This window comes from Odontesthes bonariensis, chromosome 1 (assembly GCF_027942865.1).
Source record: "Odontesthes bonariensis isolate fOdoBon6 chromosome 1, fOdoBon6.hap1, whole genome shotgun sequence".
In the NCBI taxonomy this organism is placed as follows: domain Eukaryota; kingdom Metazoa; phylum Chordata; class Actinopteri; order Atheriniformes; family Atherinopsidae; genus Odontesthes; species Odontesthes bonariensis.
In genome coordinates this window covers 20,243,897-20,260,579 of record NC_134506.1, presented here as the reverse complement: position 1 = coordinate 20,260,579, position 16,683 = coordinate 20,243,897, and the positions used below count along the sequence as shown (strand labels likewise).

Sequence of the window (16,683 nt, the reverse complement as noted above, 5' to 3'; positions counted from 1 at the left end):
ATAACTGCTTTGAAATAATGCATGTAGATCAAATTGAATCATTTTTATTTTTTCAGATGACAGCATGTAAGATTGATATTCCTTCCACGTCTGACAGGAAAGTGCTTTATCCAGGATGTCAGACTTGACCCCTGTCAACCTCAACATTTTAATCTGCAGGATGACAGCTGAGACGAACCTCGTCTGGAGTTTCCTCTATAGCTGCCCGAGTCGCGTGTCGTGTTAGTGCTTGTACCATTGATTTTTTTTCTCTTAGCCTATACATGCAACCCACACCTCCCCACATTAGTGAAGCAGATCTGCTTGTTTTATCACATTCTTAATGGTTCCATAATGAAGGGTTTATTGGCGATAAGGCAGGAGGTGGTGGGCTGGCTCTGACAGAACAAGGGATGGCTTTGCAAGGCCTCCTGGGAATGTTAATGTCCACTGGGAATTGAGGGTCTGTGCTGAACTCATCTCAATTTCTCCTTCTGCAATTTTCTTTATCTCAATGAATCATATTGTGACAGTAGTTGCCATGGTAGCAGTTTGTTTTCAGAAATAAGGACGGATGTGTGAAAATTATGCGTTGATGCAGATAAAACTGACCTCACCGAAACTACAGTTAACAGACAGACTGACTATGTAGTGGTCATTATGTTAAAAATGGTGCTTGTTATGCGGATTGTGTTGCAGATCAGAGCACCCTTGTGCGTCACTGTGTGCGTGCATGCATGCACATGTGTGGATTAGTGGAGCATGTGTGCTCAGCTGGTGCGACAAGGTGCAGTTTCATTTGGTTTAATGAGATTTTACAAACCTATCCGAGAGATCATTTGTTTTCCATGGCTAGAGCTACACATGCACAAGGAGCCTGTAAATATCAGTGGTGTGTCTCTGCGTGTGTGTGTGATGTGTCATATGAAAAATGAAAATAAAACAATACATCAGCCAGAAAATACGTTTTCAAGCCTTCCCCTCTTGATTTTATTGCCTCGTTTCACCTTTACAGATGCTGAACGAACGTCATGTGATGGTACGTGTTGGCGGGGGATGGGAGACCTTTATAAGTTACCTGCAGAAACACGACCCCTGCCGAGGCGGAGGAGGGCTGGCTGGCAGACCTGAGGTCAGGGTCTGTCGGGACAAAGTGAAGCCAGCAAACCCGAATGTCTCACCTGACAGTTACATGGTGGTCGGTGCCCATTACCGTGGTAAGAAGTAGATTCTCAAACTGCTGGCAGCAGTGCGAACACTTAATCTGATCAAACTGTTCACAGTCAGTTAACCAGCGTGTAGTTCAAAACCGTTTTACCTCAAAAAAGGAAATCCAACTCTATCTATGAATAAGTTGTAGGTATTGCTGCTTTTATTAGATATCTGCAACAGATTGGTGGTAAAGCTTCACATCTGTGCAAGGCAACTCACTGGCAATGATTTTAGATTCGGATTCCCTTCTTGTGAATAAATGTCAGACATACTCTGGTTTAAACTGCTTTATTGTGAAGAGTTGCTACTTTGGCTTTGGGGACTGTTCCTTTAATAAAACAAAAAATGTTCATAGATCATTTCCAGGTGTGACAGATAATAAAGGAAATAACTGTTAGTTAGAGCACTAGTTGCTACTGTATATTTTTCTTTTCATATGATAATGACCAACTATTATTTCAAGAAACATTTTGTATTGCACCGTATGCAATAATGCCAGTTATCAAACTTCCAGCCGTGTGTTTTCCTTTCCTGCAGGCTGAATTTGTATGACTGAGCTTTTGATGAATTCTCATACAGCAGTGTATAGAAACTTTTCACTGTATGCAATTTCTTTTTTAATGAATTAAACCATTTTTAAATTTATATGCAAAAGCTGTTGTACAGATTTAATTATTCACTTTTGGGAGAACAGCCTGTAAGACTAAATGACCGTTTACAACGTTTTGTGTTGATATTTTGAATAAGATTTTCTCTTTAATTCAATGTTCTGATATATGATGGAAGCAAAGAATATTAGGGGCCTGGAGAAAAGATTTTACATCACACCAGCATGACACAAAGGGAAAACATCAAGTCCTTCCTCTAGATGGCACCATGTCCTAAGTGACAAAATGCCATGCCTCACCTCAGCACCATGCTGCTGCCCTGATCATGTCTTACCTCTCTCGAACATTCAGCAATTTTCTTGCACTGGTGGTCTGTTTTCAGTTTCAGTTCCACAAACTACCCCGTCCTCACAGATTCAACAGTCTGCTACCTCATCAGCCAGATAAGAGTGGACATATGATACATCTTTAAAGGTAAAAGTGCTTAAAAGTCGGCAACACTGGGGACGGTTCACTGACAAGCGTGCAACTCTGGAGAGCAAAACTGCGGAATACAGGTGCAAATACAAAGGCGCCAAGGCACAACATGTTAATAATTACATATTTTATTTCATTAAAATAAATCAGTTAAAAATGGACACAAGTTTATTCATATATTGAAAGAAACTAACTGTAATGAGATCATGCAAGACTGTAATGTCTTTTTTATCCCCACACAACATCTGGAGTGGACACACCCTGTATAAATGACTTGTAGAAAATGATAGCTGTGCTACTGAAACAAGTGCCACTCTAAACTGTGGCATTTTTGCAGGGCATCTCTCATTGCACGCAGTACAAAGGTCCTCATGAAACATTGGAAGTTGCCACTTGAGAAGGTTTTTACAAAATTTTTTAACACATTGTTCTACTCTGGTGATCTAATTTGTTCTCCGAAGGTCATTATTTTCCATGTTTTGCAGATTTTGCTACTGTGTGCTGCTGTTCTTCCGTATCGAGTCAGTGACAACATTTTAGCTTTGAAATGCAGGCACACGTTGCTGCTCTTGAAATTTAGTGTTTGAGGAATTGGGGATATCAATATGTGCTTGTAAAACTTCTCTTTTGAATTGCCCATAACGGCATATCAGAGCTAGAAAAGTCAGATAGCCGTTTCCCACCAGTAAAACACAGAAACTTGTGCACATAGTTGTGTCTTCAGTCGCAACAACACATTGTACTTGCAGCAAGTTACAGTTTACTGTTTTCAGAAAAACTGTAGAAAACCAAACATCATTTCATTCAGTTCGTCATCAGTATAAGGACCACAGAAGTAAATATTGTCATATTTATTGTATGTTTCAGTTTCTGGCATTGATATTTTCATAATGAGAGCCTGGACTGACCGACCCTGAATGCACAACGTGGTAAAAACCCAAACTTTTTGTAAAAGACACGGCAGGGTGCTTGTTACATGCTCTGATATTCTTTTGCTCCTATGTGTAACCTTGCAAACATGTAATGTATAACTGGCTTACACCCCTAGCTCACCGACTTCTATGAGATGCAGCAAAGTGCGAAGAGTCAACAAGACACTGAAGATACCGATTTCAATCATGCCTCAGTTCATTTCCTTGTTAATGGTGATGGTGAAAGGACTGAACATCACACACAGTGTTCTTACCACATTATAACACTTTTTTCTAAGAGAGTTAATTGACATAGCTGATAGAGTATCCCATGAGTCATTTCAGGCAATCGACACTTATATAAACATCATCACACATGGCTGTAATATTAATGTGGGATGAACTTGTAGTGAATTTCATTTTTCAAAATAAATTAGTTCTAGTGACTGAGGGACAGTAAGAATCACAACAAAAAAATGTCTGCTCAATACCGCAGGATAATCCAGTCTCCTTCTCTGTCTAACATTAATAATTCCTTCTGGCTGCACTCCAATTTAATTTACATTTTCCAACCCATACTATACTCTATCATATACACAACTTTGTAACACAGAAACTGGTGTATTTCAAAGTTTGGTCTTTTTTTTTTTTTCCATTAACACAATGCTTATAAAAGCCAACTATTTTTTTTTTATGGATCCCCGTTACTTCAGTGATACTTTATTTTCTAATTTTTCGTTTTGTGCATTAAAAGAAAATACAAATTAAGTTCATGTATTCGTAACACAGCTTTGAAATGTTGCTTTGTGCTTTTTTAACACCAGATTTGGAAAATGTTTCATCCTAAGGATCGAATCAACAAAGTGAAATGATAATCAGAATAATCAGAAGATTGTAAATTTATGATATTTCTTGCACACTCTGAATGTAATGCTTGTACACCATAAATCAGTATTTCATCGATACAAATACGAGTTCGATCAAGAAATGATCAAACTGTAAAGGTGGGATATTATAGTCTTCCGACATGTTATATGGATTTAATACTTTAATACTAATTCTTTTAAAACTCATTAATAATATGCATTTGATAAAGGGGTGATGACAAAAATCTTGCCACATTTTTCGACATGTGACATTTGGCTAGTGTTCTGTGTTTTTAAATCGCTGTACTTAGTTCAGGTGAGGATTTTGACTGTGATTTTGGAGCAGGGGGATCACTGAAATTGTTTTTGTTTTTCTCTAAAATTGCCTGACCTGCTTGTATTCAGCGTACACAAAAAAAGGCTGACCAGTATTAAATAAATACTTCCTCTACAGTTTTGGTTTCACTTCTTTTTCTCTTGACAGTTTATGATTCAGCTGCCAGCAAACAACTGGGTCTGTTAGAGCTGAAACGGCACAGCAACTCTAAGTTGCTGCTCGGCAGCCGCTATGTTTCAATGCTTTCTTTAACTTAGCTGTTTTCATTTGGTGCCAAAAAATACCTTCACGCTGCTGAATTCAGTGATGGATTCACCTCATCTCCATTCTGTCAGCCTTAATTACCTTTTTACAGACGGGGGGGGGGGGTACAGTCTCATTAAAAAAAATCTTCTTCACACAAACAATAAACTGGATCTACACAGAGAAGCATTTGTACGAGTAGAATTTTCAAACCAGCATCAGTTTACTTTTCAAGGCAAATATACCTCTGTTTTATCGCACTGACTGCACTGCAAGATCCATTATAGGTGGCAAATGTCTCACCCGGACAAGTATTATCACTTATTGTGTGAAGCAATGAAAAGTCACTGCCAGCACTTTTTTTTTTTTTTTTACTTACAAACAAAAACGCACATAATCAAATAAAAGAGGGATGCTGACAGGAACCTCTGGCCTCCTGTTTGGATTTTTGCTCCTGTTTGAGGATTTCTCTGATGATTTATTCCAAGGAACAGAGCATGTGTGGGAAAAGCTGGTGTGCATGTCCTGTGTGGGAGTATGTGTGGCTTTATGTATTTAAAAGAGCACCATTTTAAGACAAATTCTCTTCAGAGAAAACAGTCACCTTTAGATCACCATAAAATAGGCATGTCAAAAAACAAAAACAAACAAAAAAATGTCCTATTTGTGCTATGAGAGCCATTCCCCAGCCATATGTTGCTGTACATGTTGCTCTCAGTGTTCCTGGAGGTCCCTCTAGGATTTTGAAGATTATACGTGTGAAGCTTGCCATTACTTTGCTGCTTCCGTCACAACTCAGGCACACTGAACACTGAAGGGGGATGGCATTGTTGAGGGTGTTGTGATACGGTGATTTGACAAAAACTGTTTCAGAGTTAAACATCAAAGTTGGAAGGGTGTGGTTTGTGTGTTCGGTGGGCCAGTCGCTTCGCAACGCCTCTGTCACACGGTTCCGTTCTCCTGCCTCGGCTTGTGGGTTGTTGTGCGAGCAGGTGTGCTCAGGGAGGGGGCCAAGGTGCAGAGGAAGCCAGCCAGCAATGTGAGCCCAAGGCCACCCCAGGCACAAAACATGGACCAGCCATAGCCATGGCTAATGTCTTCAGGGAGGCCGTACATGTAGCGAGGGTAGCGGGACAACTCAAAGTTGATGCCCGCCACACATGTGCACAAGGAGATGATGCAGCATGTTCCTGGGTGAGCAAAAGAGACAGAAACAGGGATTTAGAAGGGCTCCTGCTCGTTCATTATACTCCGACATGCACTGTGCATCTTACTGCAGGACGAGGGTCATGCTGGACATTGATCAGCTGTCTCGTGCTAACCTAAATGTGCTCTCAGCTGTCACCAAACAAACATGGAAATAGAATGAAATTGGATTTTGTTTGCATGCTTGCGTGTGGAAGTGGGCATATGTGCTCTCACAGTACCTCCCATGAGAAAGAGTAGCCCAGCTACATATTGCATGAGGTCATGCTGCTGGCAGCATCCCAGCACTCCAATGATCCAGCCAAAAAGAATGATGGACACCGCCATTCCCACAAAGCCTGCCGTCATTCTTCTTAGATCTGCCAGTAGAGAAGAAAACGTCAACAGGGCCAGAGTGAGTTACAGATACAGAACAGTGAAACTAAGGGCTAAATGTTTTGAAATAAACAAATCATTACTTTTACTGTATTATCAATCTGAAAATGTGATAGAACAACCCAACCAACAGCCCATTTTCATCTTAAAAATGTCAAATCATTCAATGAGCCATCGTGTCCGACATGTACAGTAATCTAATGATTCCATTATTTTTCAGTATTAGTATTTTCAGCACAGTATCAGAAACTACCTAATACCAGCACAACATACATACATATATATATATATATATATATAATGTGTGCAAATGAGATCGCACCATTTTATGCGGCCTATTAGTTGTAAAAGTCCATGTGATGTGACAGCAAACCCCCAAACACACACACACACACACACATATATAATATATATATATATATATATATATAAATATATTAAGTTTTTATACTAATCCCCAAGTAAAATAAATATAAGCCTCAGAATTAGTATCTTATGTTGCTTTCTTGTTCAGGACTCCCTGGAAGAAGAGATCTTGTATCTCAATGGGATTTTCCTGACTAAACAGGAATTTTTTCTTCTTCTTAAAAAAATGAAAAAAAGAAAAGAACTATACAGTTTTAGAAACTTAGGCATGGTCAAAAGAAACAGCAGCATAATTGGCAGCAGCTGCAAAACTGGCAATCTCACTGCAAGCCACGCCAAGCATGCTTTATCCACACCTTCACAGGTGCAGACAATAAAATCAATTAGGGCAATGAAGTCATGTGCCACCCAAAGACTCTTGCACTGCCACCGCAAGGCCAGTGAGGATTAAGGGCAGCATAACATTAATCAGTCACAACAGGGAAGAAGAAAAGTGAAAGAACTTTTAAAAAGGTTGCACCTGACTGGGCTTAAATACAATATTGCTGCATGACACAAATTTTGAGCCTTCATTCTCTAGCTGCAATGTTTTCTGCTTTGAAACAGTGTTGGTATTAAAGTCAAGAGATTTGCATTGAAACTTTCATGTAAGCTGTGTTCGGAAGTAGTTCCTTAAAACATGTTAAAAGACCCAGAACTGTTTTACTGAATTGTGGATGTGGAATGCTAAAGAGTTGTTATAGGTTTTTCTGCTCAGGATTTTTAGGACGGGTCTAAACTCACAACTGCATGCCACAGCGGGATTGCGTATATAAGGCGGTCAAAAGCCGACCCCATCTCGGTCGCTCTGCCCTCATCACGGAAATGTGTGTTCCCTGGTTGCCAGAATCTACAGAAATTGGGCTGTCTTTTTAAACCGCAGGGAAATAATGTAAACATGAATTAATTTTGTGAAGGAAGAAGCTGAAATGCAGTACTACCACAGATCTGGAAACACACCAGCTCAGAGAAGCAGATCTGTGCTCGGTGGAGGGCAACGGGTAAGTTAACGATCCAGTACGGTGGTTGTTGCCGACTGTATGTTAAGGATCACCGCCAAAACGGCCAAACTTTTCACCCAGTACTTTTAAGAACTTTTACCAAAGACAGCTGGGATTAAAGAATACACGATACACTGCTGCGACTGCCACACTGCCTCACTTCCCTGCCAGGGGCTCACAATAAGCTGATATCTCTCCTTAATCCTCTGCAACCACGATGTGAAATGTAAGGTGCACAATTTAACGACGCTGACAACTTAGTCTGCAAATGGAGGTTACATAAATACTCTATAGTGTGCTTTTCTCATCTCATCTTTTTTTTAAGCAGTCTGCTTTAGTTGACTCCTCAGTTTGTCCCATTGGTGTGGTTAATTTGAGCTGATCTGAGATTTATTAGTAAAAGTTTTATTGACTCGCTGATTGTTTTGATCTCTCATGTTTGGCTGAGTGGTTAGGCTATAACATATTTGGCTGTAATGTGACATAAAACATGATATATATCAACTTTACTTGGACTTTAAACACTGGAGAGAGATGCCATTGGTAATTTTAAATAAATATAGCAAAAAAAATAATAAACTTTTAAAGCACTGAAGTTATAAAAAAAAAATCTGTCAATTTCCAGCTCATCTCTTATTTAAGTGTATGTTTGCCTGTTGAAAATATTTCCATCTCTTTCAGATTCAGTCAACATGCTGTGCATTTACTTACAGAAGAGCGTCCATACCAATAATTTGTTAGAGTCTCATTTGTTTAATGAGAGAGTTTAAATTTCAGGTTGTTTGCATCCAAACTGGAAGAAGGGTTTAGTAATTACAGCCCTTTACCTTGTTGAACTTTCTTCTTCAGGGACTTGAGTTTAATTTGATAAATGGCTCAAATGCTTTTGAACCCACAACATGTCGTCAACAGAGCTCCCAATGCAAGTTAAAAGAGTTGTTCTTATCTTAAAGACCAGAATAGTTGTGAAACAGCGATCTCTGGACAGATTAAACTGAGATCAACTTTACCAAAATAACACAAATAAAATCTCATGAAACATGCAACATCATCTGTCAAACATGTTTAGGTCGTGTGAGGGTATGGGGGTGCAGGGCCTCTAGGGACACCGTGTCACCAGTTGTCATTGATGGTATGACATAAGATAGAAGCAGCTGCATGAATTTCTACGTTTATAGTGATTTGCTGTCTGCTCAGATTCTGCCAAATGGAGCAAAGCTGATTGGATGTCGCTTCAGAGTACAGATGAACAAAACAGACTGGAAAAGCAATCCAGGAGTTTTTCAAGGTAAAGAAGTGCAATATTCAGCGATGGCTGCATCAATTCCCTATTCTTAACCCGGTTAAGCTGCATTTTATCTGCTGATGACAAAACTAAAGGCAGAAATACCCAATAACCTATTCTTTAGTGTCCGGTCTTCTTTGTCCACACAAAGCATTCTTTACAAAGTATGAAAAATGAATATTTAATTTATGTTTATGTTAAATGGTTTTATTAAATGAGAGGCACTGAAAAAAAGGACTCCAAATATTTAAGAGATGTAACTTCTGAAGTCTTACTCCTATTCTGAATTTGTATTCAAATTATATTTGAGAGTCTGCACTTCAAGTCGGTGTTTGAATATGTTTTGGAAGATGACTAATTTTAGCTTAAAAATCTTGGAATAATGTCACTTGTAATCAGCCCTGCATATCTAAACATTTGCTGCAGTGTGGATTTCACATCATTTTCTTTAACCTACTTATGAGCCCACAACATTGGTTGAGCCTGAGGGAAGGAGCTTCCCATTATTGCTCAAAGCTGTTGATTTTTTTCAATCTTCTTTTTGTGTTTTTTTTTTTTATTGAGCACAAAATCTGTGGGAGGAACAATCTCATGTCATGTTCTATCTGCGTCAGAAGACTCTTTACATAGCATCAGTTTAATAATAAGTGTCGTGGTTTGGAGTAAATTTAAATGAAGATCGCCTCGTAGTGGATTTTTAGATGACCAATGACAGAAAAGAAAATTGCTACAATGATGACATCTTTATAGTTATCAGTGGAAGAGTTGATGATCCCTCTGAATGGGTAGTACCCATCTCTGGGTGAACAATATCCATCCTATTACACATGAACCCAAGTCCCTGCATAGCATTCTCATTTGTACTGTAACGAGATGATCCTCTGTGTTTTTAACATTGAGTTTATCTCCACCCGGTGTTAACCTGTGTGCAATGGAAGCATGCCCAACCATTACTGGTCTATACCACTTGGCCTGCAGATGGGACTGAAAGTAGAAAGCTTCTGCTACCAAAGTCTTGTTCAGTGCCTACAGATTTGACATCCTGCTGTAATACACTATGTATTGCACATTTTTGTCAATCCAAGAGGATTACAAGAAACTGTATATGATAGTTGTTGTTGAATCAGCAAGTTATCCAACATATAACGAGACAATAAACACCATTGTTTCCACTTTCATAAAGAGCTACACAGTCAATGAAAGGCAGCATAGTGGGGGCATAATTTACAAGATTTTAAACTTGGGCCACTTGAGAACCAGAATTTCTTAGGCAGGTTTAGGCAATGGTTTCACTTCAAATGAGGCCGGTCTCACAGCAGAATGTGAAATGGTGAAACTGTCTTTGTACTTTTTTATTTAGGAGAGAAATGTATTTGAGTAGGACACGTGGCTTGTGTGTTCAGCATGCTTTGTGTCTGCAGCTGGTTATCCCTGACAATCATATTTTAATGCAGTACTTATTAGAATATCCATATCAATTCAAGCCATGATGTTTTCCTAACCCTAATGTTGTTTTCAATACCTAACCCTAGCCATGTATTTATAGTATTTCGCTTTAACCAAGAAGTTTGAAATGCATAAAACAGAAAAAGTGACTAACAACAACAACAACAACACAAAAGAGAGAATTCAAAGTAAAGTGACTGAATACTCAGCAGTTGGGTCTGTATGTGAGCACAGCTCTCCTGACTGATGATCACGTATGTGTGGTTCGACCTAGTCCCACGTCTGAAAGCAGGCTTTTTTTTAACCTGTGAAATTTGATGTAACTGTGCTTTTGTGAGTATTTAATGAAATGAATGCCTTCCACTGTGGAGCTTTTATTCTGTTCAGTAGCACTGAAAAAAAATAATATGAATCATACCAATAGATTCAGTTTTTTTGTGACTATTTCATAATTGGTGGTAAGATTGGTTTGATAAAATGCTTCCTTTCACAACATTCATCACAGGTTAAGAAGCTTAATTTTTACCACAGTTTATGTCATTTTAAACCATATATACAGGTTGTAGTAGCAGCTTTCTCAAACAACCTGCAGAGATTAGTTTTTTGGGAAAGAATTGTATCTAAAAATTAAATTAACTTTGTGTTTTGTAAAAACTGCAGTCTATTCACACACTCGCACAACGATGATCACATAATTGGCAAAGTGGGGCTCAAGATCTTGCTCAACAACACCTCTACACCTCTACTGAGGACGACAGGGATCAATAAACTGACAGAGCACCAGTAAACCACTGCTAATTAAAGCTGCAACAATATGATGTAACAGAAAAATACCTATTTTTATGTATAAAACTACTGTAAATAGGCTCAAGACTGTGCCTTGAAGGACACTAGTTTTGCATGCATTCAGTCAGCTAAATCCCAGAATGCTGAGAGAGATTATGAAGGGCATACAATAAAAGAAGCAATTTTCAGTCCTTTTTTTTTTCTTTTCTTTTGTTGTTACAGCCCTTTCATTCAGAATGGTGAATGCTAAACCTAAATGTAGACAAACAGAAAAGCTGCAAAGAATGAATATTTCATGCCAACAGAAACCAGAAAAACACTTTCAGACTTACGGAGTGCGTGCCACTCATCCTGCCGTATGGTCTTTGTGATGTTGATGGGTAAATTTCGTGGTAGGATGGACGAGGAATAGTGATACTTGACTGGGGTACATCTCTGAATTATTCCTGGACAAGACAAAATGATGGAGACGGTTAAAACTGGAGCACAAATATCCTTAATTCAAGGAGGTAAGAAAGACAACACAAAATAAAATTAATTAAAAATTGCATTTTGAACCTTTGTCCCTCTTCTGGGATCATAAGATAATGTGTGGATACACACAGCAGATGAGTTTCTCATTTATTCTCCATCCTCATTGAGTTTTAATTCTCTAAGCTGGCTCTATTAACCTTGTTTTTCCAACTCCTACGTAGCAATTTAACAGTGATTAAGAAGCAATATGGAATATAGATTATTCCACCAAAGCCCTCAAACGAAAAAGTTCTGATTTAAAGTGAATCTCTTTCAAGTTTTGCATAATCTTAGTTTTCTGGAGCCCACCTCTTTCATCCAGCTCCAAACCTTTCTATCAGTCTCTAAGCAAAGCAATACTTTACGTAATTTAGGCAAAGTTGCAAACTTGTCTGCGGTTGTTGGTATATCTTGTAAGACAAATGGGAAAATGTTTCATATTTACCAAGAATCACAACAATTGTCACAACGTCTGTGTCAAAGGCTCAACCTTTATTGCAAACCGTATCGCCAAAAAGTGCAACAAATAGTTAAATCTGTCATTTATTTGGGTTAATGTGGTTCATTCGTTTGAACCTTTATTTACCAAACACTAGTAAAAAGGAAATCATTTACAGTACCTTCACAGATCGGTGCCATGGACACCGATGCACCCCCATCCTATCACAGATGCTGGCTGACTTTTCACTGAGAACAGTCTTGATCGTCTTTAGCACCCATGGCACTGAGAACTCTTTCAGGTCAGAAATATGTGGAACAATCTGAGCCATCACTGTGGACCAAGATGAGCGTGGCAGTGGAGTGAAACCAGATGTTGAAATAATGAAGAAGGTCCAGCGCAGCTGTTGTCTGTGCTTTTCAGCTGTACTTCTTTATCATTTATCATTTTTTGGCACTTCATCCTCTTTTTGAGGAAATCTGTTGTTGTCAGTCCCTCTTGGTTCAAGCTGAGTGTCCTAACTCAGTGCAGATAGATACCTACATGCAACCATAAGCCAGCCTCTTAGGTTGACTGCTCATTGGTTGAACGCTAGCTTGAGCCAAGAGGAGACCGACTGCAATCGATTTCATCACAGAGGACAGAGCGCCAAACATGACAAAGATTTAGGGGTGAAAAGCACAGACAACAGCTGCACTGGACAATCTTCCTTCTTTTAACCATTAGTTTCGATTTTGACCTGTGTGTTTTCCACAGCAAATCTAAAGGAGCAACGATGGCGCACCAACACTACCCATACCTCAGATTGTTCCACATGTTTCTCAGACTTCCCCCCAGTGACAGCAAAAGGATGTAACATAAAATTCAGTAAATGACCCAAGCATGGAGGAGCCAGCCATTTAGTGTGGCTATATCTGCACAACAGAGTCGGCCCCTTTCTGGACATGTCTGTTCAATAAAGGTTCAAGCAAATAACAAATTCTAGATGTTCATTTTGTAGCATTTTTTTTTTTTAAAAACAAAACTTTATAAGCTAGGTTTGCACATTTGTCTGGAGCTTTTTTGTTAATTTTTGTTATCTTCACAGTGTTGATGAATGTTGAATGACACCTGAGGCAACAACTGAAGAGAACTACTCCTACATCAGGGAGCTTTTAGACTTCATGCTGTCCCAACACACTGTGAAACAAGCTCATTTTTATTGGGACTTCACCCTTTCATGCAGACCTGCTTTAAATGCAGCTTCCTTTAGACTGCATGTTAAGGAAGTCCTAACATCGGGAAAATGTTAATACCTGGCAAACATCTAAACGTCCCACCAGCATTTGATATAATCACACTGATTGTTTAACATAAACAATCCCCCCCTTCCACTCCTAGTACCTCATAATTGTTCATAGTACATTTCAAATTTGGTGACATCATGTGAGCATATTTTTCGCCCACCTTAAATCTGATTAGAAGCCAAAATTAATAGGAAAAATGAAGGGAAAAAAAACTCTCTGTGGGTGTGTAATACTGCCTGCCAGAGTTTAGTCCAAAGCTGCCAAGATTCAAATTTTGTTGCTGTGTAAACATGCTCAAAAACTGCAAGAGCATACAAAACAAAAACCGCTTCTGAACATTAAATCAATCAAAGACACACACTTACTTACTTCTCTGTATGGATCTGAGTCCAAAGTAAGTGTTAATTTACACCATCGGTGAGCTATGAGTCCACAGCAGTTGCACTCTTGACGATTGAGTCAAATTCCAAATGTTTATCCTTCTTCCAAATGTTCATTCTTGCTTTTCCTAGTGTTTATTTTTATTCAGTACTTAGCTCTTGTGTTTCACTGATGAAGAGTTGCCAACGGCATCTCGCTGTTAAATGTTCCACAGTGACAATAAAATAATTTTATTCTATTCTATTCTAAGATTGCAGCCATGCTTAGAAAAGTACTGCGAATCAACTGATGCACATTTATGACAAAGCGGATGTTTCTCTAACAAATTGTGCTCCGTGATGTGATGCTTTACATGGTAAAACACAATGTTTGCAGCTTTTATCTTTTATCCTGGTTTGTACCGCTCGAGATCTCTGCATTTCCTGTTTCATTGACAGTTGGTTATTTGTATAAAGTCATACTTCCTCCTTACATCTGTTCTCAATATGTGAATAAACTCAAGACTGGCAAACACAATCCCATACAAGCTCCTTAAGTTCCAACTGAGCAGGTCAGAGCAGTTATAACATACAGTACATGTGTGTGATTTAACTGTTAAAACAGTTTAACAGTTAAATCTGTATACTCTAAGTCTGAGTTATGGTTTAGTGTGAGGAACATTTCAACAGCCCATATCTTTTATCAAACATGGGCTCCTTATACCCAGTGGCCAGCATAAATAATCAGTGAAAAAGGAATTCATTATTTTTTTTAAAACTGCTCAGTTATCAGTGCCAATATTTGCACAAAACACAGTTTTTGAAAGTAACTCAAATATGAAATTGAGAGAAATACGATCTTAAGAGTCCGACGACACTATCTCAAATGAGCAATAACATGGGTTTGATTTGACTGCATAAAATATTTACTCTCTCTGCGAATAAACTACAGTAAACAGGTTTTATTGTACCTGAAATGGAGCCAAATTCTTATCTGCACGTCCGTTGTGGCTGCTAGGAGCTCAGCATGTTGAAAAACTTGGAGGCAAAAAAAAACTAGAGGTAGCAAGATTTTTCAATGGGAGTCAAATGTGTTGAAGTTGTCTCTTTCTAGTAATTTGTCGACATACATTGTAAAAGGCACTGCCATATTATAATGGATACATGTACATCATATTTAGGAGCTGGAGGCTAAAGGTTCTGATGCTATGTGTCAGAATGCTGTCCAGTAAAATAGAAATACAATATATGGCCTCAACATGACCACGAGACTCAGTCAATGCCATTCTGCAAGACTCAATAAGCTTTATAGAGTTTGTAGGTCAGTCAAACAAAAACAGATGTGTTATTATACAGTACTGTCATCAACATGTATGGTTATTCAAGAAAAGCAGTTGTTTGAAAGCATTATGCTACTTAACTAGAGCCTTTTTCCAATGTTTTCTAGAGTTTAAATTGCACTTCTTAATGTTTTGGAGGTTCAATTTTACAAAAATGGGACATTGACCATTGTTTCTTTGCATAATCAAAAGGCTGCTGGATATGGCCTAAGGATTTTAAAAGATCACGATGTAGTTGACACTAAACAGAAGGAGGAAGCTGTCATCAATGTGCCTTTTACTGTGTGTGAGGTAGCCTGATATGCAATGGTTACCCTGCTTCCACTCAGATCATATCACAACACCCTGATACCCATCTTTTTATGTATGTGCTCAGTTTTTGCTCCTCAACCTGGACTCAGTAGGGCATCAATCACTGTCGGAGGCCTGAAATATGACTCCTTGTTGACGTTCACTGAGAAAGGTTTGACATGGTGCTGTCTCTTTGGAAGAACTAAACTCGAACCGGATTCAGGTTCTTTTACAATATGACATCTTAATGACACTAGCTGTTCAAATATGCTGTTTAGTCTCTGACAGACTTGGTATGGAGAACAACTGTTTTAAATTCAAGACTCAGGTAACCTCGGCACCATTGTCAATAGGATATAGGCGACCAGTAAAGCAAATTAGCCATAATCCTCGACAAATCACGTTTTATACGAAAATACAACGACAGAGACACGTTAATGTGAGAGGCCTCTAGGTGATCCTGTGCTTGTGTCAGGCAAGGTGTGAGCTCATCGCTGAACATCACGGCCTGGTGCGCATCACACTGCCCGTGTTTACCTTTGTAAATAAGGTCCTCGGTCTCCAGGTCGAATCCCTCCCGGTGACACTTCCTCCAAAGCCCGGAGATGGTGGAGTTAAACTGCCGGCTGCAATGAGACTCCATGGCAGACGCTGCGGCCAGAAAGTGCCGCTTCCCCCTGATGAGAGGAGCAGCATCTGGGCCGTTACCTTTCCTCTCCAGGCTCTTTGGAGGCATCTGGAGGGGGAGGTTGTGGTTTGAAATGTAGATGTAACCGGGGTCGTTTCGCTTGTTGGCATAGTTTTTACACCTCTCTCGATGTCTCCTCGCATCGGTCTCGTACCAATAATCGGTGCAAATAGCCATGGCGAGGAGCCCCAGTGCACAGAAAGCCAAGAAGAGCCCCGTGCCTGTTAATATTTTCATAGCGGCCATCTTCCCCACACGATGGAGAGCCCAGACAGTCGCAAGAAGGTTCCTCCGTGGCCGTGGTGGTGGTGCTGGTACCGCGTGAAATAAATCACGACGGCACTCAGAGCATCTCGCAGTCCTGCACCGGGAGCATGATGATCCTGCGAGGCCAGTGATGTCTGGACTGGATGCTGCGCTCTATTGTTGTGGTGGCCGGTGGATGCAATGTTGTTCCCACCATCTGTTATGGTACAGGAGGAGAGGGGATGGATGGCGACCAAAGCCGTGAGGAGGAGGCAGGGGCAGTGATGTGGAGTGATGTAGTTGCGCTAACTCTCCTCCAGGTTGTTGCGGGATGGGGAGCAGGAAGAAATGTGCTCCGTTTGAGGAGGAGTGGTGGTCATTTGT

General features: G+C 39.6%; 2 protein-coding genes across 2 annotated transcripts in view; one reads left to right on the top strand and one right to left on the bottom strand.

Annotated features, from left to right (window-relative positions):
* The window catches only part of gas2b (growth arrest-specific 2b), an 18,889-nt gene extending 16,065 nt beyond the window's left edge, over positions 1-2,824 (top strand). Inside the window, exon 8 of the mRNA XM_075456149.1 lies at positions 995-2,824. Within this exon, the coding sequence (XP_075312264.1) occupies positions 995-1,207 (213 nt within the window). The 3' untranslated portion in view covers positions 1,208-2,824. The remainder of the gene's footprint in view (positions 1-994) is intronic.
* On the bottom strand, positions 2,389-16,683 carry tmem276b (transmembrane protein 276b). The gene is made up of 4 exons (XM_075456262.1): positions 15,903-16,683; positions 11,470-11,583; positions 6,061-6,198; positions 2,389-5,823 (listed from the first exon to the last, which is right to left on the bottom strand). The coding sequence occupies exons 1-4, from the start codon at positions 16,297-16,299 to the stop codon at positions 5,576-5,578; spliced, it is 897 nt and encodes a 298-aa protein (XP_075312377.1). The 5' UTR covers positions 16,300-16,683; the 3' UTR covers positions 2,389-5,575.

Excerpts from the sequence above, each read along its gene's own strand:
- tmem276b (XM_075456262.1), bottom strand. The coding sequence starts at position 16,299 with ATGGCCGCTATGAAAATATTAACAGGCACGGGGCTCTTCTTGGCTTTC. Across the intron at positions 6,199-11,469 it reads GGATGAGTGGCACGCACTCC|ATCTAAGAAGAATGACGGCA; the intron begins GTAAGTCTGAAA and ends CTCTACTGGCAG. Across the intron at positions 5,824-6,060 it reads GCTACTCTTTCTCATGGGAG|GAACATGCTGCATCATCTCC; the intron begins GTACTGTGAGAG and ends TTGCTCACCCAG.